The following is a 24,374-nucleotide window of genomic DNA, read 5'->3' on the forward strand; positions in this document are numbered from 1 at the left end:
CCGAGGCTGTGGCCCCGCCCACATCCGGCCGAAGCCCTTGGCCCCGCCCACAAACGAACGTACTCGACCACCTCCGAAAAAATCCGAAGCTTGTGGCCCCGCCTCCAAATCACCCCCGGATTCCGGCCGAAAGAACCTGGAGCGGAGGCCCCGCCTCCCTCTGAAAGCTTAGCTCCAGGCCCCGCCTCTTTCCCGGGTCCCGCGGCGCCTTCGGAGCCCGAAGCTTCTGGGCCCACCCCTTTCCGAGCCGAAGCCCCGCCCTTTGCGTGCTCGCAGCCTGGTAGATCCGAGCCCGGGTCCCGCCGCTGGGTTGTGCTCTCTGCGCCGCGTCCGCGCTCCTTGCCCGCCCAGCCCGGACACCGCTGGGCGCTGCGCGCACGACCCCGGACCAAGCAGCTCTGCAGGCCCCCCGAAAGAGGCTGGGGGGTGCGGGGGCGTGCTGGGCGGGGTAGGCGTGGCCGGACCCACGGTAGCCAGCGGGCCAGGACTGCTCGGCCGCCTCCTGCCCTGCGGGCGGCGCAGAACCGCGGGCCCAGGTGGGCCGGGGTGTGGAGGCGCCCAGGAGACCGGGAGGGCTCTGAACAGTGTGGGGTCTCTGCGGATCGGCGGACTGATGGGGTGCGGGGGCGGCACCGGGAGCGCGGCCGAGCTCCGGGGTGGCATGGTCGAGCTCCCGGGTGGCGTAACCGCCTGTGGCTTTGCCCAAAGCGGATATGAGCCGTGCTTGGTGCGCGCCCCGGGACTCGGGCTGGGACTGGGGAGTGGGCCGGCTCTCCGGCTTCAGACAGGAGAAGGAACCCGAGCTCGGAGAGAGGTGGAGGCTGGAGACCTGGACTCCTCTGAGGCCCCCTCGAAGAACGGCAGGGGTTTGGAGAGCAGTGTTTTCGGAGGCGGCGGGTGGGGTGGAGGGCCTCGGGGATAAGAGAGGGGCTGGGTGTTGCTTTGATCGTCTACGGAGGAGGGGTCGGCAGGTTTGGATTCCTGGGTTCTCAAAGGAGAAGAGATCTGGGGGCCTGGATTCTCAAGAGAGGTCCTGGGGGTGACTTCCTCTATCCTCAAAGGAGGAAGGGCTTGGAGGTCGGGATTCCTGTGTTCTCAGAGGAGAGGAGCTGACGGTAGGACTCCTTGATCTTTGACAACTGGGGATTCGGACGGGGGCAGATTCCTAAATCCTCTAAGGAGGAGGGTCTGGCGGCCGGACTCCTGGGTTCTCACTGTGAACGTCTGCCCTTCCCCTAGAATATGTCGCCCGAAGAATGGACTTATCTAGTGGTTCTTCTTATCTCCATCCCCATCGGCTTCCTCTTTAAGAAAGCTGGTGAGTCAGGTTCCCTCCTCAGCGGAAAATAAGGGGGGGGGGCCTAACGGGGGACCCCCTGGAAAGTTCTACGCTGATGCTGTGCCTTCTCCCCGCAGGACCTGGGCTGAAGAGATGGGGGGCGGCAGCCGTGGGCCTGGGGCTCACGTTGTTCACCTGTGGCCCCCACACTTTGCATTCTCTGGTCACCATCCTTGGGACCTGGGCGCTCATTCAGGCCCAGCCCTGGTGAGGATTTGGTGGGAGGAGGAGGGGGAGCACGGAGCCGGTGGAGGATGCAACCTCTTTCCTCTTGGGGTCTTTCTCTGTTTCCGCCTCAGTCTCTGGATGTCTCTTGTGCGCCTCGAGATTCTCTGTGTCACGTGTCTGGTCTGTTTCTCCTCTCCTGCCTTTTTCTGGGTCTGGTCCCTGTGTGTTTGTCCTGGCCCTTGACGTCCATGTGATGGATTCAGGAGAGAGGAGGGCATTACTGGTCTGCTGGCCCTGGTGTTCTCTCTCTCTCTCCCTCGCCTCTCTCCCTCCCTCCCAGAAACAAGTGGAGGCCTGAAGGGTCTTCCCCCTGCAGCCTCTCTCTTCATCTCCTCCTTGTTCTCTGTTGCTGTGCGTTTTTGTGCAGCTCTTTCGGTCATGTTCATTCTGTACACCCCCCTCCCCTATCTCTGAAGGTGGGCGGTGGGGGGTGGGATCTGCAGCTGGAATCCAGGGGAGACAGAGGCAAGACCTTCCGCACCCAGCGCCACAGGCCTCCTGTCTTGTCTCAGCTCCTGCCACGCCCTGGCCCTCGCCTGGACCTTCTCCTACCTGCTTTTCTTCCGCGCGCTCAGCCTGCTGGGCCTGCCCACTCCCACGCCCTTCACCAACGCCGTCCAACTGCTGCTGACACTGAAGGTCAGGCTCCCCCCGCACCCCCAGCCCTCCCTGGGTGCCCGGGAACCAGCCCAGCTTTACCTTCTCCTCCCTGGGGAGGCAGAGGAGGCGGGTCGGTCTCTCCCACTCACTCTGCCGAGGGCAGGACTTAACCTCTCAGCTCTTCCCTGGGGTAAAAAAGTTCCCAAAGCTATATAACTGTGGGTGTCAGTGGATGGCTGGGCTAAAGTGCATCTTTGTAGCAAGCCACATTGCAAAAGAGAAAAAACAAAACAAAACCCAGCTTTGGGCAGAGAGCACTGAGCTGAGGGCACAAAAGCAGGACACCCTGTCTGGCTTCCCACGGCCTGGGAAGATGGGAGAAAACAGGCCCTGCCACAGAAGAAAAGGTCGCACATTGCTCCTGTGTGCTACCTCTCAGGGAACGGAAGGATCAGGCGGCAGTGGCGGGCAGAGCTCGCCTGGCATCCCTTGTTCCCGGGCAGGAGCTGAAGGGTGGGCAGGAGTGGGTTAGGAGTTGGAGGAAACCAGAGCCTCTTGGGACGCAGGGAGCAGCGCGCTTGGAAGGGGGCCGGCCGCGTGCTGCCAGCTGTGTGCTAGCCACATAGACTGTCCCTCAAGGGGAGACCGCAGTGCGGGCCAAGCCGTGCGGGGCCTGGCTGGCCCCAGTACAGAGTTCTGACTTCTTCCTGTGGGAATCCCAAGAGCCACTACAAGAGGTTTTTCTGAAAACCTGTGACCAGGTTTACAGGTTTAAAAATACTTCCTCCAGATGCTGAGAGAACTGCAGCAGGAAGGGTAAGGTGAGCTGGCGTGGGACTCCTTTATCTAAGTCCAGTTGACAAACTGAAGGCTTGAGGCAGGCCTGGGGCAGCAAATCAGGGCCCCACCAGGAGGCCTGGCACGTAGGAGAACCTGGGGCGCGTTTTTGTTGATGTTTACCTCGACCAGGGCGGGATGAGGTAGGGTCCTGGGCCCAAGGGGATAAGAGGAGGGGAGCCCAGAAGGAAAAGGACTTGGGTAGATTCGAGAAGGTTGGTCAAGGGTCACAGCCAGGCCCCAGGCGGTCTTATCAATAAAGGGAATAAAAACACGGGAATACAAACCCAAGGTTCACTCCTGCCTGCCTCGGCCATCTGCCAACTGAACCCCGGCTGAAGCTGGAAGTCACAGACCTGTGGGTGTCGGGCCAGCCTGGGGTCTGTGTGCAGAAGGGTAGAGAGCAGGCTGGGGGGCTAGGGTAAACATACTCAGCCCAGTGTGGACGCAAAGTGAAAGGGACAGGCCCAGAGACTTCAGGGACTCGACCTGGGGACCGAGGAAGGTTTCCAGTCTAAGCAGCTCATTGGATGCTGATGGCATTTGATGGGGCTTCCTTGGTGGCTCAGCTGGTAAAGAATCCGCCTGCAATGTGGGAGACCTGGGTTTGATCCCTGGGTTGGGAAGATCCCCTAGGGAAGGGAAAGGCTACCCACTCCAGTATTCTGGCCTGGAGAATCCCATGGACTGGCATATGACGGGGGGCAGGGCGGGGGGGGGAAGAGACCAGATGAACGCCCGCTTCGGGAAATAGCTAAAACCGTTTTCCACTTGGGATGTGTTAAATTCGAGGTGCCCGGAAGTCATCCATCCATGTATTAATGAGAAGAGGAAGCTGCTTTTTCTTTTTTTTTAAATTTATTTTGGCCATGCCACGTGGCCTGTGGGATCTTAGTTTGCCAACCAAGCATCATCAAACCCAGGCCCCGGTAGTGAAAGCACCAAGCCCTAACCTCCGGACCACCAGGGAATGCCCTAGAGGCAGCTTGAAGGACAAGCTTGGGGCTTGAAGAAGTCCCACCAGGGTACAGCATGGGTGGGACCTAAAGCCGTGAACTGCGGGGGACACGGAAAGATGGAACTTAGAGGAAAAAAGACAGAGGGCCCCAGGGGGGAGCCCTTACTCGTGGTTAGATGCTCAGAGCTGCCCAAGGAGCAGCGCCTCGGCACCCAGCCCCACAGGATCCCCCGGCCCTTGGCCTCTCAGGGCGGTCATGAACGGGAGGTGGGTGTGAGGAGGCCAGGGTCTGAGCTGTCCTCCCGCTTGCCCCTTCCTCCCAGCTGGTGAGTCTGGCCAGTGAAGTTCAGGACCTGCACGTGGCCCAGAGGAAGGAAATGGCCTCGGGCTTCAGCAAGGGGCCGCCCTTGGGGTTGCTGCCGGACGTGCCCTCTCTGATGGAGACCCTCAGCTACAGCTACTGCTACGTGGGAATCATGACAGGTGAGTGTGCCCACCCCAGGCCTGCCTCCGCCTGGACTCTGCTGTCTGTTCTGTGTTCCTGCCCCACCCCCACCCCCATTCCAGCCTCTGCTGCTGTGAGGGTGAGCCTCGGAGCCCCAGTCCATGTCTCCCTCCCCCGCTGGCCCCAGGGCCCCTCCAGAGCAGACACAGATTGTTCTCTGCCTCAGTGATTCTTTGTAACTTACTGGGAGCGCACGGGAGATTAAGGAGAAAGATCGACGTCACCCTAATGTGTCTGCCGCCCAGGCCACGAGGATTCACAGCGTATGATCCGACTTTTAGTTTCAGAACGTATTTTTCATTACCGTTGACCTCATAGAAGGTTTTGACTTCTGTAACAACTGTATTAGGGAAGTCGCTCAGTCATGTCCGACTCTTTGTGAACCCATGGACTGTAGCCTACCAGGCTCCTCTGTCCATGGGATTTTCCAGGCAATAGTACTGGAGTGGATTGCCATTTCCTTCTCCAGGGGATCTTCCCGACCCAGGGATCGAACCCAGGTCTCCCGCATTGTAGATTGATGCTTTACGGTCTGAGCCACCAGGAAAGTCCTTAACAACTGTATTGAGCTGTAATTACCATATTCACCCGCTCACAACCACATCCAGTTTGCTGGGTTTGAGTCTCTCTACAGAGTTGTGTGGCATGACTCCCATGCAATTTCATCACCTCAAAAAGAACTCCTGCATACTTTACCATCGTCTCCCAAACCTCCAGCTGCCTCCATTCCGTGAAAGCACTGACTTTCTCTATGTGTTTGCCTACCCTGATGGAATCATATAGCATGTGGTCCTCTGTGACGTGTGAGACTTTCAACACTTCTGTTAAAGCCCTCTGCTCCCTCCCTATGCCAAGCCATCATTTTATAAAAAGTGCAGCAGTCCCCTCTTTTCCATCACTGTCCCTCTGCAGCCCCTCCCTGCTCAGTGGCTGAAGGGTCTCCTGAAAAAGCAAAATAATAATCTAGCCCTTCCCTGGTGGGGGAGCCTACAATGGTTACTCTAGCACTGAGGAAAAAAACCCAGAGTCCTTGGAGATTGAAATGGCTACCCACTCCAGTATTCTTGCCTGAGAAATCCCACGGACAGAGGAGCCTGGCGGGATACAGTCCATGGGTTCGCAGAGAGTCAGATGTGACTGAGTGCGCACGCATGCATGCACAACATATACAAACAAGTTGGTGGTTTTACACAAATGGGAAACGTGCATACAGTCAGCACCCCATCAAATAATCTTCCCAACACACCACTAGTCTCTCCTGCTCCCTTCTAGTTGCTGTCTCCCAAGGGTAATCATTCTCTGGACTTCTAAGAGCATAGGTTAGTGTTGTCTGTTTTGGGACGTTATGTGAATAGAATCAAATACAGTACGTATTCTTTTGTACTGGCTTATTTGCTCAATGGTATGCAAGACTTTTGCTGCATGGACGTGTACCTGGTTTGTGTTCATGGCTGTGTAGTATTCCATTGAGTGGATAAACCACATGTAATCCAAAAAAAAAAAGATATATATATATATATATATAAAGCCAAACCCAAAGCCCTGGTCAGATCCCGCCCAGGGCCTTGCCCCTGCAACCCTCTGATGTCTTCTCAGGCCCCTGTCTTCCTCAAGGGATGCGCTGCTGCGCTCCCTGTTCCTGACCCCGGGGCCCCCCCTGCCCGCCTCCCTCCAAATGTGGTCTGTCTGTCTCCATCAAGTGTACCAGGACCCCCTGGTTCTCAGAATCCTCTGTCTGCTCCCTAAGTGTCTGTTCCTCTTTCCTGCCAAGTCCCCTGTCTCCCCCTTTGTCCACTTTCCCTTGCTCTCCGTTCTCCTCTCTCCCTGGTCCCCCTGGTTCCCCGGTTCCTGGCCCATCTCCCCGGCCCTGAGACCGGTGCTCTGCCCGGCCCTGAGACCGGTGCTCTGCCCGCGGACCCCACGCGCACTAGCGTCTGACCGCGGCCCGCCCTCCCGCCACAGGCCCGTTCTTCCGCTACCGCACGTACCTGGACTGGCTGGAGCAGCCCTTCCCGGGGGCCGTGCCCAGCCTGCGGCCCCTGTTGCGCCGTGCCTGGCCGGCCCCGCTCTTCGGCCTGCTCTTCCTGCTCTCATCACACCTCTTCCCGCTGGAGGCCGTGCGCGAGGACGCCTTCTACGCCCGCCCGCTGCCCGCCCGCCTCTTCTACATGATCCCCGTCTTCTTCGCCTTCCGCATGCGCTTCTACGTGGCCTGGATTGCCGCCGAGTGCGGCTGCATTGCCGCTGGCTTCGGGGCCTACCCCGTGGCCGCCAAAGCCCGGGCCGGGGGCGGCCCCACCCTCCAATGCCCACCCCCCAGCAGGTCAGGCGGCGGGAGGGAGGTGTCCCAAGACCCGGCCAGCCCCATCACCGCGGGCTGGCCCTGCCCCTAGCAGGGAGGAGAGTGGGGAGCAGCGCGGGGAGGAGGGGGAGGCTGGTCTCCCACCTGTTGTCAGCAGAGTGTCACTCTTGACCACCACAGCCCGCCCTCCCCTGTCCTAGGAAAACTCCTAAAACCTATGGATCGCCCCCTGTTGTGTGCTTGTCACCCCCTGGGGTATGAATTGCTCTCTGTTGCTAGGAAAAGGAAGGTGTATTCTAGCAACCCCCATGCTGCCCCTCTGTTGCCATGAAAGTGTCACCCCAGTAACCCGGTTGTTGCTGGTTGCTCAGGATGCTCTCCCTGGGCTCTGAGGAGCAGCCCCTTGTCGCTAGGGAAACCATTCCCTAGCAACAGAACTACACCTTCCTGCCTTTGTTGCTATGGAAACGGCATCCCCTAAACTGCCCCCTTCTTTGCTGGGAGCAAGCAGACCCTCCCCGTGAGATGTCACTACATAACGGCCTCTGTTTTAAATAGCATTCTCTTTATTTATTTTTGGCTGCTGAGCACAGGCTTTCTCTGGTTGGGGTGAGCGGGGGCTACTCTTCGTCTGGGGGGGCGGGGCAAGCTTCTCCTTCTGGTGGCTTCTCTCATTGGGGAGTGCAGGCTCAGGAGCTGTTGCCCACAGCCTCAGCTGCTCCAGGGCATCTGGGGTCTTCCCAGACCAGCAATGAAACCCTAGTCAGCCCCCTGCATTGGCAGGCAGATCCTTACCCGCCTGGGAAGTCCCAGAAATGGCATTCTCCACCATGCTGTCGCTGGGGGGACACCATTCTTAGTAACTGCCAGAAGCTCCAGTAACTATGGATTAAGCTTGTACCTGGCGAAGCTACTCCCCTAGTTCCTTCATCACGAGGCAGATCACAGGCCTAGTAACTAGGGACTCCCTTGTTGCTAAGGATATGTTACTCCTGTGTTGCTGGGGAAGTGGCACCCTGGCAATCAGGAGTGGGCCCTCCCTCAGTTCCCTGCAGCCGTCCTCTAGCCTTCAGGCTGGGGCTGGTGTAAATTTTGAACGACTCCTTACTAGGGTTGGGCCATCCCCTCGTAGTCACAGCAGCCATCCCGTTGTGGGGGAAGTGGCGCCCCCCCATGCAACATTTCTTCCTTCTGCCAGAGTAACCAAAGGCAGGCCTCCAGTTGCTAGAGGGTATCCCCTAGAAGACGTCAAGCAGAAGCTGAAAGCTTTTCTAAACCTTCTGGGCCCTGCTCTTAATGCAAGCCGTGCTTCTGTTATCAGAAGCAGCCAGTGGTTCAGGCAGGTCAGTGATAATCCCCTTCTGCTGGGACCGTTGGCACCGGTGACCCAGGAACCTCTGTATTGCTGGAGCTGATCCTTTTAGAACAGTCATACGGACTGATAGCCAGCAAACGCCTTTTCAGGACCCTTTTTTTAAACATCCTAGGCTTGTCGCTAAGAAATGCCCTTTCCCTAGCAACAGAGACCATCTAGGTGGCAGGCAGGCCTAGAACATGTCCCTAGCAACCACGGACCACCTCGTTGTTAGGGCTGCTGTTTCCCCAGTCAGGGAAGGGTTTGAGGAATTTAGAAAGGACTTCTTGAAGGCTTCTCTGGATATGCTGAGCTTGGTTGCTAAGGAACTGCCTTACCCCAGCATCTGAGACCATTGGCAGGTCAGGTTGCTAAGGACTCAGCTTAGTAACTGTAACCCTTGCAGACTTTTCCTGGCTGTTGCAGGCTCCCTTCTCAAGAGAAAGAGAATCCTATTGCTGTGGAACTGTGCACGTCCCCTCCCCGCCCGCCCCCCCCCCCCCCCCCCCACAAATGCACCCTCTGGGCTCCCATCCCTTGTTGCCCTAGCAAATGCGACAGCCAGGGAGCTGTTGCCTGGCCAGACTCCCCTCCTTAGCGTCCGGGGCTGGGACAGGAGCCAGCGTCGGGAGGGGGCCTGGCTGAGATGCATGTCTGTCCCCCACCCTCGTCCTCCACCCCCCCCAGTCCGGAGATGGCGGCTTCCCTGGAGTACGACTATGAGACCATCCGCAACATCGACTGCTACAACACAGACTTCTGCGTGACAGTGCGGGAGGGCATGCGGTACTGGAACATGACGGTGCAGTGGTGGCTGGCGCAGTACATCTACAAGAGCGCTCCCGCCCGCTCCTACGTGCTCAGGTGAGCCCACCTGTCGCGGAGGACGGCATGCAACTACATCTCCCAGCTGCCCCGGAGGCGCTCTGCGGCTCCCCCAAGCGGGCCTCCGCCCCTGAGGGTCATGGGAGCTGTAGTTTCTTGGGCCTCTGGCTGCGGCTCGGATTGCGTTACCGGGGCAAGCTCGTTCCTCTTTCTCCGGGCCTCCGTTTCTACTTCTGTAAAGCCGGCCGCGTGGCACAGGCGCAGTGTACTAAGTCCTATGGACTCGATGACTAGACCTTCTGGAATCGTGACCCTGCCAATACCTAAGAAACGTTAAGCAGTTGGTTGAGCTCTGTTCCCTCTTTTTTTTTTTTCTCTCAAAAAATTCCCCTACATGCTTTTCTTTTTCTAGTTTTTTTTTTTTAATTGAAGTATAGTTGATTTACAATGTTGTATTCGTTTCAGATGTACAGCAAAGTGATTTAGTTATATATATATTTTAAAATTTTTTATTTCTTGCTTTTTCCCACTGTGCTTTGCAACCTGCAGGATCTTAGTTCCCTAACCAGGATCTGAACCCACCCCAGCAGTGAAAGGGCAGAGTCCTAATCACTGGACTGCCAGGGAGTTCCCTACCCATTTTTTTTTTTCCAGATTATTTTCCCTTATAAGTTATTACAGAGTACTGAGTAGAATTCCCTATACAGTAACCAATACATTAAGTCCTGGTTGGTTATCTATTTTATATAGTGTGTATATGTTAGCCCGAAACTCCCAGTTTGTCCCTCCCCACGACCCAGTGTCCCCAACTCTTCAATGGGGGTAATGCCGTTAACCTGTGTCATAGGTTGCCCTGAGGAATAAGTGAGATAAAGTGTTAAATGCACTTAATGTGAGCCCTGAGCAGCTTTCATTATCCTTCACTCACCTGGTAATTCCTGAGTGGAGACTTTCTGTAAAGATAAGATAAACTGACACATTTAGATCTTGACAAATTTAGGAAGTAGGAAATCTTGAAGAGATCTAGGCTCAGAGAGGTCAGGCCACCTGCCAAGTATCCCTCCCTCTTCCCTTCGCCTCCAGGTGAGGTCAGGATACACTAACATGTCCTTATAATGAAGCGGTTAATCATGGCACTTCTGGAGCTAGACCTACCTGGATGTGCTGTCTAGTTTCGATTTAAAGATGCGCTCTGACCTTGTATGGGGCATGGAATAAAGGTGGGGAGGGGAGCAGGAGATGAGGCAGGCACTGGCCCGGTGGGCACTGATGCTGTCCTAGAGTAGGGACCGGTGGCCAGAAGTAGATGCACTGGAGAGGTGAGGTCAGGGCTCGGCCCCCACCTGCATGGGGGGCGTGAGAGGAAACGCAGCGGGGTGCCCAGGTGGTGGGCATGGGTGATGAAGGAGAGGAAGTCTGCACAGGAGGAAGTTTCAGAAGCGGGCAGGCTGAGGAAGCCAGGCTTGGGTTTAGTCTCACTGACTTTGAGGTGACAGATTTCTAGCCAGGGTTATTGGATAGGCACTGAGTTATGCGATTCTGGCTTATTAGTGAAAGGTTGGTGTAAGAAGTGGACCCGTGAGCATCGGCAGCTGTGGATGGTGCTTAAAGCTCTGGGGCTGAGTCTCAGGTCAAAGCACAGAGTGGACATACATTTAGACCAGGGATTTTCAATGTCTGAGTCACTCAGTGCTGTCTGACTCTTTGCGACCCCATGGACTGAAGCCCGGCAGGCTCCTCTGTCCATGGGATTCTCCAGGCAAGACTACTGAAGTGGGTTGCCATTCCCTTCTCCAGGGCACCTTCCCAACCCAGGAATTGAACCCGGGTCTCCTGCACAGCAGGTGAATTCTTTACCATCAGAATCACCAGGGAAGGCCCAGGACTCTGTCACTGGGGGTGTGGGGGGTGGGCAGTTGTGCTGCGCCCCCAGGGGTTATCTGGCAAGTCTGGAGATGGTGTATCATAATGGAGTCTAGTAGGCAGAGGCCTAAACGCAGGCACAGGACAGTCCACCCCCACCCATCCTGAAGAATGACCCAGCCCCAGAGGTCTGTAGCGCCAACATTGAGGAACCGGAACCGAGGTGTAGACTGGGGGCCGGGAGGAGGGGCCAGTGCAGACACAGCCAGTGAGAGAGGAGGACGATCAGCACAGCGTTCGGTTATAACCTTCAGACAAGCAAGGGTGTCGAGGAGGAGGGGCAGGAGGGAGACTGTGTCTGCCCCTGCCGGGAGCTCCAGGGACAAAGGCACGTGTGACCCTGGGGGTGGGGGGAGGAGGGGCATGGTGGGAGGAATTCCCCCGCATCCTTGCAAGGTGAAGTGAAAGCCAGATTGGAGTAGGTTCAAGAGAGGCTAGAAGATTCTCTGGAGAGTGTTCACTGCATGAGGGAGGGCGGGGGCCCCAAACAGGGAGAGAGTAGCTGAGGAAGGGGCCAAGAGCTGGGCTGTGCACACGCAGAGTTGGAGATGCTGGGCTCACACTCATGTGCATCCTCCTGTAAGTTCCTGTCGGTTCTGGCAGCCCAGAGCATCCTCTCTCCACCAGAGGTAAGAGAAAGGAAACAGTTTGGGTCCTGAGTGAGCATTAAACCAGATTTCAAGGCACAGCACAAGTAACCTCCTGCTGAGAATTTCCGAGATGGAAAGAAATCTCACCCTTTTTATAAAAAAAAAAAGTTCATCCATTTTATTTTTATTTTTTAAGTTGGAGTAGAGTTGTGTTCGTTTCAGGTGTACAGCAGGGTGAATCAGTTATATATGTATACACGTATCTATTCTTTTTCAGTTTCTTTTCCCACACAGGTCATTACAAAGCACTGAGTAGAGTTCCCTGTGCTATACATAGGTCCTTATTGAAAGGGAAAGTGTTCGTCGCTCAGTCGTGTCTGACTCTTTGCAAACCCGTGGTCTGGACATGGAATTCTCTAGGCAAGAATACCGGAGTCGGTTGCCAATTCCCTTCTCCAGGGGGATCTTCCCTACCCAGGAATTGAACCCAGGTCTCTTGCATTTCTTTACCGACTGAGCCACCAGGGAAGCCCCAAGAATACTGAAGTGGGTAGCCATTCCCTTCGGGGCATCTTCCCAACCCAGGGATCGAACCCAGGTCTCTCACATTGCAGGCAGATTCTTTAGCGTCTGAGCTACAGGGAAGCCCATGGTCCTTACTAGTTGTCTAGAAACCTCTCTTTTTTGACTATCCACTGCCGCGTACAGCCCTTCACATAGCATGTTCTCAAGAGACACACAGCACGTGCCTGCTTTCGGGTCCATCTGAAGCTCACCTGGCAATCGGTCTGCCAGCTGTGCTAGTTAAGGGTCCTTATCAACAAACCTCCTATCTCTGTCACCGGTGGGATAAAGCCTCAGAACTGCAGGGAGACAGGCTCTATCTCCCACCACATCTCTGCTTCCAGGAGATGGCTCCCAGGCCCTCAAGGAAAACATTCCTGGACAGTAACAATTTCTAGAGGCCTCTTTCACCTTTTCAGAGATTGATATCTGCATCCAAAGGACAAAGGAAAGATGCTCAAACAGTAGATTTTTGTTTTGTTTGTTCAAGGAAATGGCCTAAGGAAAGAGAAGGAGGAAAACATCTCCCCTGTCAACAACAGGGAGATTTAGCCTTTTTTTGGACATTGCGCCCTCCCCCACCTACCCCCACACAGCGGTCAGTGTCATTCTCATCCTTGGGATTTTTGTGTTGTTGAGTCGCTAAGTCGCATCCGATTCTTTGTCATCCCACGGACTGCAGCACGCCAGGCTTCTCTGTCCTTCACTGTCTCTTGGAGTTTGCTCAAACCCATGTCCGTCGAGTCGGTGATGGCATCCAACCATCTCGTCCTCTGCTGCCCCCTTCTCCTCCTGCCTTCAATCTTTCCCAGCATCAGAGTCATATTTGTACTTTAAGCACCCTGACGTGCCAGAGGCAGACCTTGGTGCCCATGGGCAGGAACTCAGACACAGTGCTTGGCAGAGCCTGTTGTGATTTGTGGGCATCTGGTGGAAGTGGGGGTCGGAGCCTGAATCTGTGGGTCTTCAAGGGCTAGTGTTTTTGGAATCAATAAGAAAGGGACCATGGCTGGAGATGTCTCAGTCTTCGTGGATCAGGAATTATAGTCCTAGATCCTCAAATCCTTAGAAAGGAAGTGGCAGGGATTTGATTCCTAGGTCCTGAGGGGAGAGTGTTGGGAGGGGGTTGCTGAGAAGACAGTAGAGACTCCTGGGTCTGAGGGAGAAGGGGATGGGGGTCCGGACCCCGGGGTCTGAGGGAGGAGGGGCTGGGGGCCTGGATCCCTGGGTCTGAGAGGGGAGGAGGTGTGGGGCCTGGACCCCCAGGTCTGAGGGAGGAGGGGCTGGGGGCCTGGACCCCCGGGTCTGAGGGAGGAGGGGCCGGGGGGCTGGATCCCCGGGTCTGAGGGGGGGAGGAGGTGTGGGGCCTGGACCCCTGGGTCTGAGGGGGGCGGCCAGGGTCTGCATCCCAAACCCTGATTCCCGGCCCCCCGCAGGAGTGCATGGACCATGCTGCTGAGCGCCTACTGGCACGGCCTGCACCCTGGTTACTACCTGAGCTTCCTCACCATCCCGCTGTGCCTGGCAGCCGAGCGCCAGCTGGAGTCGGCCCTTCGGTGGCGGCTGGGTCCCGGGGGCCAGAAGGCCTGGGACTGGGTGCACTGGTTTCTGAAGATGCGGGCCTATGACTACATGTCCATGGGCTTCGTGCTGCTCTCGCTGCGCGACACCCTCCGCTACTGGGCCTCGGTATACTTCTGCGTCCACGTCCTGGCCCTGGCGGCCCTGGGGCTGGGGCTGGCCCTGGGCCGGGGTGGCTCCGGGCGGCGGAAGTCTGGGGCCCCGGCCACCAGCCCGGCCTCGGGAAAGCTCCGGGAGGAGTGAGCCCTCGCCACACACCCTCTGCCGGTCGATCGGCCCCCTGGCTTTGGCCTGGGAATCCCATGAACCAGGCTGCCACCGCCCTTCCCAAGAAGAGGCCGGAATTTGGCTCCGGGCCTGGAGAGGATTCCCGGGCTCTGCGCCCTGCCTGACAGACCAAGGCGTGGGCGCACCTGCTTCCCTGGCTACCACCACCCGTGTCCTGATGATCAGTTTTCCCTCCCCTAAAAATCAAGATAAATGCCCAGAGAGAATCTTCATTGTCCCTGCCTGGGCCTGCTGTTCAGAGAGCTGTGTCTCCCGCCGCACTGGGGCGGGTGGGCCACAGGGCTTCTTGGGCAGCTGGCCTTGCTTTGGCTGCACCGTGTGGGGGTCGGAGCCTCAGGGCGGGTCCGGGAGTTGGGTGGGGGGAAGTGGGCGCTTTCTGGCCGCTTTCGCTCCACGTCCTCTCGTTAGACCCGCTCGGAGGGTGACCCTCTTGGAAGGGAGAAGCCGCGGCGCAGACGTCCTGGCCTTTGTGGGTTCCATCTGAGCCAGCCAAGGGTCCCCGCGCTCCTGTAGCCTCCTGTCATCCTCGGGCCTGAGACAGGCTCAGAATGTGTAAATCTCTCCCAATAAAGTGTCACACGGAGACTCTGTGGGATGTCTGTGGACGGTCAGCAAGGGTGGGGGGACCGCATACCTACAGCATCCCGCCGCGAGGTGTCACCGCCCGGGCCTCTGTGGACCTCGCCTCCTAGGAGGCTCCCGGAGCAGCGGCCCTGAAGTTGACGGGAAGGAGCGGGCACTGCCTCCGAGCCACCTGGCGGCCAGGTGCGCGCCCGCCTCGGCCCCGCCCTCGCCCGGGGCGGTCCCCGCTCGGGGGCCCTGGAGACGGAAACGGATCGGCGGCCGGGCCATGGAGGAGCGCCCGCCGTGGGACCCGGAGGCCTGGGGCTCCGTGGAGGGGCGGCCGGCACCCCGGGCGGCCAGAACAGGTCGGGGGCCTGGAGAAGGCCGGGTCCGGTCCGCCTGGCGGGGAGACGGCCTGGGGGAGGCGGAGAACGGGGGCCCCGGGCAGAGGGGACCCAGGGGCCGGGACTTAGAGCTCCCGGAAGGAGTGCGCAGACCCAGAGCCTGGGAGGCGGGAGTGTCCGCGCTTGTCTGAGGGCTGGCAGGGGCCAGAGTCACGAACCGAATTAGAGGGGAAGGAAGTCCGGAGCCCACTCCTCAGCCTGAGGTGGGAGCGGCCACGCTTGGGTGCTTGGAGGGCGCAGGGCGGGGAGGGGCGGTGTCTGGGGCTGGGGGTCCAAACTCCCAGGAGGAGGGGCCGGGGGCCTGGATCCCCGGGTCTGAGGGGAGAGGAGGGCTGGGGGCCTGGACCCCCGGGTCTGAGGAGGGAGGCGGGCCTGGGGGCCTGGACCCCCGGGTCTGAGGGGGGAGGCGGGGCTGGGGGCCTGGTCCCCGGGGTCTGAAGGGGGAGGCGTGGGGCCTGGACCCCCGGGTCTGAGGTGGGAGGAGGGGCTGGGGGCCTGGATCCCATGTCTGAGGTGGGAGGCATGGCGCCTGGATCCCCAGGTCTGAGGAGGAGGGGTGTGGGGCCTGGACCCCCGGGTCTGAGGGGGGAGGCGTGGGGCCTGGACCCCCGGGTCTGAGGGGGAAGGCGGGGGGCCTGGACCCCCGGGTCTGAGGTGGGAGGCATGGGGCCTGGACCCCCGGGTCTGAGGTGGGAGGCGTGAGGCCTGGACCCCTGGGTCTGAGGGGGAAGGCGGGGGGCCTGGACCCCCGGGTCTGAGGGGGGAGGTGGGGGGCCTGGACCCCCGGGTCTGAGGTGGGAGGCGTGAGGCCTGGACCCCTGGGTCTGAGGGGGAAGGCGGGGGGCCTGGACCCCCGGGTCTGAGGGGGGAGGTGGGGGGCCTGGACCCCCGGGTCTGAGGTGGGAGGCGTGGGGCCTGGACCCCCAGGTCTGAGGGGGGAGGCGTGGGGCCTGGACGCCCAGGTCTGAGGAGGAGGGGCGTGAGGCCTGGACCCCCGGGTCTGAGGGGGGAGGTGGGGAGCCTGGACCCCCGGGTCTGAGGAGGAGGGGCGTGGGGCCTGGGCCCCCGGGTCTGAGGGGGAAGGCGGGGGGGTCTGGACCCCCGGGTCTGAGGGAGGAGGAGGGGCTGAGGGCCTGGACCCCTGCGTCTGACGGAGGAGGAGCGAGTGTCTGCACTTCCCGGCCTGGACCCCGGACCCACCCCGCGTCCTGTTCCTGCCCAGGCCCGTCACTGTCCTCTGTGCTGAATGAGCTGCCCAGCGCTGCCACCCTTCGGTACCGAGGCCCTGGGGTGCTGCCTTGGGGGTCTGAGGAGGCTGAGGACGAGGAGGCATGGAGGAGCATGCAGACCTCCGCAGACGCCGCACTTCAGGAGCAGCCGGAGCCCGGCGCCTCCCGGGAACTGCCGTGGCCCATGCTGGCCAGGCGGGCACACAGGTGAGGCCCCCGCCAGGCCTGGCCTCCTTCCCCGGCTAGCCGCTCCGCCCCCTTCTCTGGCCGCCCGTCTGTCCCTGCCCCTCTCCCAGCTGCCCCTCTGGGTTTCCTTGCCTCCCGTCAGTGTTGATGCTTCTCAGGCTCCAAGGAGTCCTGTCTGCAGGATTCCTGTGCTCTCTCTCCCCCAGCTTCTGTGTCTTCTGTCTTTTCTCCCTCCAAGCCTGACTGCCTCTGTCTGAAATCTGTTGTTCACTGTTTTTCTCTCTCTCTGAGCTTTATGTCAGTGTCTGCCTCCTACCACTCTGTTACATCTTTCTTTCCCCTGTCCTGCTACATAATTTGCAGGATGCAGTGAAAGCTGGGTCTCTTGTTCAACAGTTACTATGCATATGGCACAGCAGTAAAAGTAAGCCAGAGGCCCTTCCGAGAACGGCCCTGGGTGCTCCTCAGGTGACCCTTGACACTGACCCTTGCTCTTTATATAATCTAGACACCAGTCCAGAGATGTGGGGAGGTTCCCTCATGCCAGACAATGCTCTGACTCCACCTGGGTGTCCAACAACACAACTCAACTTTAACACTATCTACCTGGAGATAGAACCTCATTCACATAAAAAAGACACCTTTATCCTCTCACCACTTAGGAAATTCTAGCCTTTAGGAACTCTGTGCTAACAGGAAGAAGACCAAATAATATAATTCTTTTTATTTTATCTTATCTTAACCACTGGACCTCCAGGGAAGTCCTCCCCGCCCCCTGCTTTATTTCGATACAATTGACAGATAGCATCTTATAAGTGTAAGGTGTACAGTGTTACACATACACTTTATGTTGCAAAATGATTACCACAGTCGTGCTAGCTAACACCTCCACCATGTCACATAATTACTGTTTGTTTTTTTGTGGTGAGAACACTTACTCTGTTGGCAAAAGTATACAGTGCAGCATTATGAGCTATGATCATGGAGCTCTACATTAAATTCCCAGAATTCATTAATCTTTTAACTGGAAGCTTGTACTCTGACCAACATCAGCATTTACCTACTCTACCCCCTGGTTACCACCATCCTACTCTCTTCTAAGTTCAGTTTTTTTATTTCACTTCATTTCGTTTCATTTTTTGACTGTTCCGTGCAGCTTGTGGGATTTTTAGTTCCCCAACCAGGGATTGAACCTCCGCCCTCAGCAGTCAGAGCACAGAGTCCTAACCACTGGACTGCCAGGGAACTCTCAGGTCAATTTTTTTAGATTCCACATGGGATATCATACACTATGAAATATGTTTCTTATTATAAGTCACAATATCACACCTACCTTTTTTTTTTTTTTAACATTATGATGATACTTGCCTACAGAAAAGTGCATGAGACATCATGCAATGGCTTACAGTTTTCCCAAAGCAAGGATCCAGATAACTTCCACCTGGGGCACCACCACCAGATGGGGCACCACCCATCTCCTTCCCAGACTTCTGCAGAGGATCGCCTCCTCGCTTTTCTTCACAGCTTCGCCATCTGTGTGTGCACCCCTGAACACCGTGCTTGCTCTGGGTCTTTCTGTGAATCGACCCCTGTAGTCTGTGTTTCCTGTCTTATGCTTAGTGTTAGGTGTGCTCCTTTTTACTGCTACAGAGCACCCCCTGTTAGGGACACCCAGAAGCCTGCTTCCTCACCCAGTGGCTGGGTTGCCTCCACCTGTTGGTGGTCTCCATGAGGGACGGCCAGGCCGCTACTTTTCTGTCTCTGACTCTGTTTCCCCCCCAGACAGAGGCTTGCCAGGGACCGAGTGGCCCAGGGCGCGGGGTCCACAGGAGCCCAATGGACTCGGCTGATTCGGAGGTCCAAGGAGAAAGTGCGGGAAGGCCTGCGCTCCCTGCAGCCCTGGGCGTGGACGCTGAAGAGGATCGGGGGTACGGGGGATGGGGTTTGGGCTGGCGACTTGGGGCAGAACTGGACTCCCTGTCCTGAGGGAGGAGGGGCTGGGGTCTGGACCCCCGGGTCTGGGGAGGAGGTGTGGGGTCTGGACCCCCGGGTCGGAGGGAGGCGGGCCGGGACCGGACTGGGAGCGGAGCCCGCGGCCTCTCTGCTGCCCCCTGCAGGACAGTTTGGCGCTGGCACCGAGTCCTACTTCTCCCTGCTGCGTTTCCTGCTGCTTCTCAACGTGCTGGCCTCGGTGCTGACGGCCTGCATGATTCTGCTGCCCACCTGGTTGGAGGGGACTCCCCCGGGCCCCCCTACCCCGAACGCCTCCTCGCCCTGCGGCTCCTACAACCCCGGCTCCCACGGCCTGGTCACCTTCGCCACCGAGCTCTTCAACCTGCTCTCTGGAGAGGTGTGTGCTGGGTCCCGGTATCCTCAGGGACCCCTGACTCTGGTGGCCCCACTTCCTGAACCCCCTTGTCCTGCCTTTCCTTCCGCAGGGTTTTCTAGAATGGTCTCCTCTCTTCTACGGGTTCTACCCGCCCCGCCCACACCTGGCCATCACCTACTTGTGCGCTGCGTTTGCCATTGGCCTCCTCTACCTGCTGCTCATCCTTCACCGGTCAGTGACACTCCTGCACCCAGATCCCCTGGACCGTGGCGGGGAGGAGCGGTGGGAGGAGCGCCCTCCTCCATAGGCCTGAGTCTCGCTCTGCTGCGGGGTCCCTTTCTCTCTGCTTGAATTGCAATCGGATTTTTAAAATGCTTCATGACTGGCTCCAGGCCGAGGATAGATGGGAGATGTCTCCCTCCTGTGACTTAGTCTAGTGGGGAGGGAAAGATATTAAACAAACAAGGAAATTAATTGCATCTTTTCTGGAGGGGAGAGTGGCTGAATAGGAAATAAACAGGGGTGATTCATTCACTCAGGGATAGATATTAACTGAGCAGATACTATGTGTCAAGCATTTTTCTAGGCATTTGGCAAAACAGAGCCAAAAAAAAAAAACAAACAAACCCAACAGAGTCTGGTTGGTCCCGGTGGAGCTGACATTTTAACAGGAGAGACAAGTAATAAGCAATAGACCATAATGAGTGGATTGTATGGCATATTAGAGGGTGATCATGGTTGAGGTTGCCCAGCCCCCAATCACCGTCGTTTGTATTAACACTATAGCTTGCTTTTGGCCCATTTTGTTCTTTATATAAAAGGAGACTCTATATATGATGAGGCTAAAGCCCGCAAGATTCCCTAATAATTAGAAGAGGGATGTGGTGAATGATAGAAGTTAAGAATGACTCCAGTGTTGGGACTTCCCTGGCCATCCAGTGGTTAAGACTCTGCCTTCCACTGCAGGGGGCGCAGGTTCAACCCCTGGTCAGGGAACTAAGGTCCTGAATGCCGCAGGGTACAGCCAGAAATTAAACAAAATAATAACAAATGGCTTCAAAACAAACAAGAAAAGAATGACTATAGGTGTTTGCCATTTGAGATGGGGAGGGCTGTAGAAAGAGCAGGCTTTGGGCGGGGAATATCCAGGGTGCAGTTTTGGATCAGTAGATTATGAGGGAATATTGAGTATGCATTTGCATATGTGGGGGCCGGGCGAGAGGGCACAGGTGGAAGCAAGGAGGGCAGGTGGGTGCACTTGGGGGGTGATGGGGGCTGGCACCGGGGGTGGTGAAGGTGGATGTAGAGCCTTTTTGTACCGTTTTCTGTTTTAGTCCTTTTCTCGGGTTTTCTGTCCCCTCCCTAGGTCTTTGTCCCCCTCTCTCCAGTCTCTACCTGCTCCCTCCTTCCTCTGGGCCTCTCCTTGGAACCCAACTTTCCCCATCTCCTTTTCTCTTATTGAGTCTTTGTCCCCCTTTCTTGGACTCTCTGCCACTTTGGGGTCTCAGTCTCCCCTTTGAATCTCTCTCTCCAGGGCCTCTGTTTCCTTCTGTTGGGAGAGCCGGTCTTATCTCTTAGGTTTCTGTCTCTCCCTTCGGGGGTGTGTCCTCCAGGTCTGTTTCTGAATCTCTTCTTTAGTCTTTGGCATCAATGACTGGATGTGTCTCCATCAGGTAGCAGCTCTCCAAATGCCCTGTGTCTCAGAGTTCATTATCCCTATTTGCCCCATAAGACGGGAGGGGTGTCCCCCTGCTCACGGATGTCTTGCCTACGCTCCATCTCCCGGTTCTCCCCTCTCTTAGCTCGGTGTCTGGGCTGAAGCAGACATTGTTGGCTGAGTCAGAGGCCCTGACCCGCTACAGCCACCGCGTGTTCTCCGCCTGGGACTTTGGACTCAGCGGGGAGGTCCACGTGAGACTCCGCCAGCGCCTGATCCTATATGAGTTGCAGGTGCGCTTAGTGGCCGGGCCCTTGGAGCAGGGGGCACCCGAGGGGGCGGGGTTGACAGAATGGGCGGGGCCTGGGCCAGGGATGGGGCCTCCAGAGAGATGCTGGGCGGAGCTTTCTTCTTAGGAGGCGGGCCTTGAGGGAAAAGGGCTGAAGGCCACTACAGGTATGCCTGCCGTCAAGGGTACAGGAAAAAGCTAGCTCAGTTCACAGTTAAGAGCAGGGCGTGGCCAGAAAAGGCTTGGCAGAGTAGAATCGAAACTCCAAAGGCCAGGCAGGAGTGCTGGGCGGGCCCTAGGAGGAGCTTGATGTGTTGGGCGGGGCGTTGGAAGGGCGGAGTCAGTTTTGAATTGTCAACCTGGAGGGTCTTGGATGGGCTGGGACCAGGACTATAGATGTTCTTAGGGAGCCGATGCAGCATCAGTTTCCGTTGAGCGTGGACCGCAGGCTGGACCTGGGGCAATGGAACACAAGTGGACGTCTCTTCCGGCCTTAGGTGGAGCTGGAGGAAGCGAGAGTGCGGCGCAGGGCTGCGGTGCGGACCCTGGGCCAACAAGCCAGGCTGTGGTCGGTGCGCCTGCTGCTCAACCTGGTGGTGCTGGCGCTCCTGGGGGCAGCCTTCTACGGCATCTACTGGGCTACCGGGGCCACTGTGGGCCTGCAGGTGCAGAGGGCCCTGGGGGAGGAAAGGCCCTGGAACCTACCTTCCCAAGGGTGGAAGAGACTGAAGCCTGTGATTCTTGGAATCTCAGAGAGGAAGGATTGGGGTCTGTGTGTGTGTGTGGTGGTGGTGGTGCCGAAGGAAGAAGAGGCTTGGGGAGGGTAATGGTAGGCATGGCCCCTGCAGGACCGCGGAGCCTCTTCTCTTGGCCCACCCTCCCTCCTAGGACAAGCCTCTTATCCAGCGGACGCCAGTACTGAAGCTCGTGGTGGATTACCTTCCGTCCATCTTCATCTCCGTGGTCAACTTCGTGCTGCCGCCTGTGTTCAAGCTCATTGCACCCCTGGAGGGCTACACCAGGAGTCGCCAGATCGTTTTTATCCTACTCAGGTTCTGGATTCCTGGCGTGGGCTGGGTCTGGCCAAGGGACATTGGTTCTACCAAATAAGAGACTGACATCGTCAAGATATGGGATCCGGTGGGATCTGGATTCAGATCCCGACTCCTCCTGTCACTGAGCCCCAGTTTTCTTCATCTGTGAAGTGGGGAGAACTGTGAGCACGCTCCACACAGGAGAATCCGGGCACGTGGTGGGCGCTCCATCAGTGTTGATATCCTTTTTCTCTTTTCCACTTGCCAGGACAGTGTCTCTCCGCCTGGTCTCCCTGCTAGTCCTGCTCTTCTCTCTCTGGAATGAGATCACTTGCGGGGGTGATGCGGAGGATGAGAGGTGCAAAACCTGTGACTATAATTACAAAGAACTTCCGGTGAGGATGCGGGGACTCCTGGGTCCTTGAAGGAAAGGAACAGCCCGGTGGGTCCCAGATTCTTGGTTTGGGAGGAAAGAGGAGCTTGTGGTGCTAGAATACCTTCCCCATGAGGACAGGGGTATGGATTTTTAAAAAGAAGAAAGACCCCCGCCTCCCCCAGATAAAGTATTGATAGAGTCTCATACTCTTGCAATTTGGAGACTCAGCTGTTTGGGTCTACAGGGTCCTGAGGTCCTTTTGACCTGTTCTTCGTCCCTCAGTGCTGGGAGACCCGCATGGGACAGGAGATGTACAAACTCCTACTATTTGATCTGCTAACCGGCCTGGCAGTCATCCTGCTCTACCAGTTTCCTCGGAAGTGAGAATCCCTCCCCTTGCTGTGGTCCCGCCCCTGCCCTAGGCCCGCAGACCATGCAGACCGCCCACCCTCCACGGGTCTGATAGTCAAGATTATTAACTCCACTCAAGTCCGGCCGCCTAGACGCACACTCCCACAGGGCCTGGGAAGTTTCGCCCCGCCTCCAGATAGGCTCCCTTCCGATTGGTGGGCGGGACGGTGAAGGCGGGGAAACCCGTGGCCGGCCCGCCTCTGATTCTGCCGGTGTCATCCTGCCCCTCAGGCTGCTCTGCGGCCTCTGTCCCGGGGTGCTGGGCCGTTTTGCGAGGACCCAGGAGTTCCAGGTGCCTGACGAAGTGCTGGGGCTCATCTACGCACAGACAGTGGTCTGGGTGGGGAGTTTTTTCTGCCCTTTACTGCCTTTGCTCAACACGGTGAAGTTCCTGTTGCTTTTCTACTTGAAGAAGGTGAGTGGTGGGGAGCAGCCTTGGGTCTGAGGCGGGGAGGTACTGGGGCTTGGGTTTCTGGATTCTGGGAGAAGAGAGTACTTAAGGATGTGACTTCCGAATCCTGGTGGGGGAGGATGCCGGGGTCCCGGACTACGAGATCCCGATAGAGGATGGGTCTGGAGGACAGACCCCTGGATGTGGGAGGAAGCGTCCAGGGCATCCCAATTGTTAGGTCTGATGGAAGGAGGGGACCCAGACTCTTGTGTCTGATGGTGGAAAAGAACTGGGGTTCCTGGCTCCTGATTGAGGAGAGGGGGCCAGGGATTAGGGCTCCTGGATGGTGGAGGAGAGTCTGGGGCTCAGATTCCTGTGTCTCATATTCCTTTATCCCCTCCTGCCAGATCACCCTCTTCTCCACCTGCTCCCCGGCCTCCCGCACCTTTCGAGCCTCCACTGTGAATTTCTTTTTCCCCTTGGTCCTTCTCTTGGGTCTGGCCATCTCCGCCGTTCCTGTGCTTTATAGCATCTTCCTGTAAGTGTGAGAGGTACTGGCCTCTCTCGCCCACCCTCCACCCTCCTCTGTCCAGGGTTCTGACTTTGAGCCATCCTTGAGCTCTGCCTGTCTCTGACTTCAGGATCCCACCTTCCAAGCTGTGTGGTCCATTCCGGGGTCAGTCGTCCATCTGGGTGGTGATCCCCGCGTCTATCCGCGAACTGCCTCAGACGGCCCAGAATGTTCTCTTCTTCCTGGGTACCCAGGCTTTTGCTGTGCCCCTTCTGCTGATCTCCAGGTGAGGGCGCTAGACTCCTGGGTCTGAGTCTGAATGTCTGACCTGGGGTCCCGGGGCCTGCTTCTGAGAGAGAAGGGGGTTGGGGCCCAAACTCTTGGCTCTGAGGAAAAGAAGGGGCTGGGATGCTTTGACTCCTTGAGTCTGAAGGAGGAGGTCCAGACTCCTGGTTTCTAAAAAGCCCTACGTGGAAGATATTCTGAGAACGTTTGGGGAGTGGCTTCCATTTTATCTCCTCTAGCATCTTGATGGCGTATACCGTGGCCCTGGCTAACTCATATGGACGCCTCATCTCTGAACTCAAACGCCAAATACAGACGGTGAGCCAGGCCTGGCCCCTGGGAAGGGGTCCTGGAGAGTATGAAAAGGAACACAGGGGAGAGAAGAGTTGTCTCACCTCCCCCTCTCTTTACCCTTCCCTCAGGAGGCGCAGAATAAAGTCTTCCTGGCACAGCGTGCTGTGGCGCTGAGCTCGGCCGACAGAACTCTTTGACCTCTCCAGCCTGGCTTGGGGTGACGTCCCACTTCCAGCCCTAGACCTGCTCCCAGATCCTTTTTGAGCTTCGTCAACATCATTTGGGAAATGAGCGAACTGGAAAAGACTCCGCTCTTTTCCAGCCCTGGGATTCCCTGCTGAGCCCCCTGACACTCCAGTAAACCTTTCTAGTACTGTATCAATAAATATAGTACTGTATCAATAAACACAGCGGAGGCCGCTGAGTGCTTTTTAATCTCGGGTACGGAAGCGGGGGGCAAGCCTTCAGCGGGACATAAACCAATCAAATGTGTGGGTCTGAGAGCGTGGCGGACTCTTCC

At 57.4% G+C, this 24,374-nt stretch overlaps 2 protein-coding genes across 7 annotated transcripts; both read left to right on the top strand.

Moving 5' to 3' along the window:
* Positions 1-282: 282 nt before the first annotated feature.
* Positions 283-14,479, top strand: MBOAT7 (membrane bound acylglycerophosphatidylinositol O-acyltransferase MBOAT7). Of its 3 annotated transcripts, XM_086354662.1 has the most exons (9): positions 283-536; positions 1,062-1,115; positions 1,240-1,318; positions 1,417-1,546; positions 2,080-2,206; positions 4,286-4,445; positions 6,430-6,790; positions 8,811-8,987; positions 13,462-14,479. In XM_086354662.1, exons 3-9 carry the CDS (start codon positions 1,243-1,245, stop codon positions 13,847-13,849), a joined length of 1,419 nt encoding a protein of 472 aa, XP_086210788.1. In that variant the 5' UTR covers positions 283-536; positions 1,062-1,115; positions 1,240-1,242; the 3' UTR covers positions 13,850-14,479. The 3 variants fall into 3 exon arrangements, with proteins under 3 accessions (XP_086210788.1, XP_086210787.1, XP_086210790.1); XM_086354661.1 differs by lacking the exon at positions 1,062-1,115; XM_086354664.1 differs by lacking the exons at positions 1,062-1,115; positions 2,080-2,206 and having other exon boundaries at positions 313-536.
* Positions 14,480-14,708: 229 nt separating this feature from the next.
* TMC4 (transmembrane channel like 4) lies at positions 14,709-24,264 on the top strand. Of its 4 annotated transcripts, none has more exons than XR_015146550.1 (15): positions 14,709-14,823; positions 16,085-16,298; positions 18,060-18,205; positions 18,395-18,627; positions 18,716-18,837; positions 20,409-20,556; positions 21,050-21,217; positions 21,441-21,604; positions 21,855-21,981; positions 22,207-22,342; positions 22,605-22,788; positions 23,172-23,302; positions 23,406-23,561; positions 23,800-23,878; positions 23,983-24,264. XR_015146550.1 is itself a non-coding variant. In XM_086354643.1 (15 exons), exons 1-15 carry the CDS (start codon positions 14,745-14,747, stop codon positions 24,049-24,051), a joined length of 2,118 nt encoding a protein of 705 aa, XP_086210769.1. In that variant the 5' UTR covers positions 14,709-14,744; the 3' UTR covers positions 24,052-24,264. The 4 variants fall into 4 exon arrangements, 3 of the variants coding, with proteins under 3 accessions (XP_086210769.1, XP_086210772.1, XP_086210770.1); XM_086354643.1 differs by having other exon boundaries at positions 22,245-22,342; XM_086354646.1 differs by lacking the exons at positions 23,172-23,302; positions 23,406-23,561 and having other exon boundaries at positions 22,245-22,342.
* Positions 24,265-24,374: the final 110 nt, after the last annotated feature.

Source organism: Bos grunniens, chromosome 18 (assembly GCF_055505025.1).
Source record: "Bos grunniens cultivar Pamir isolate PY7600 chromosome 18, Bosgru_T2T1.0, whole genome shotgun sequence".
NCBI classification, from domain to species: Eukaryota; Metazoa; Chordata; class Mammalia; order Artiodactyla; family Bovidae; genus Bos; species Bos grunniens.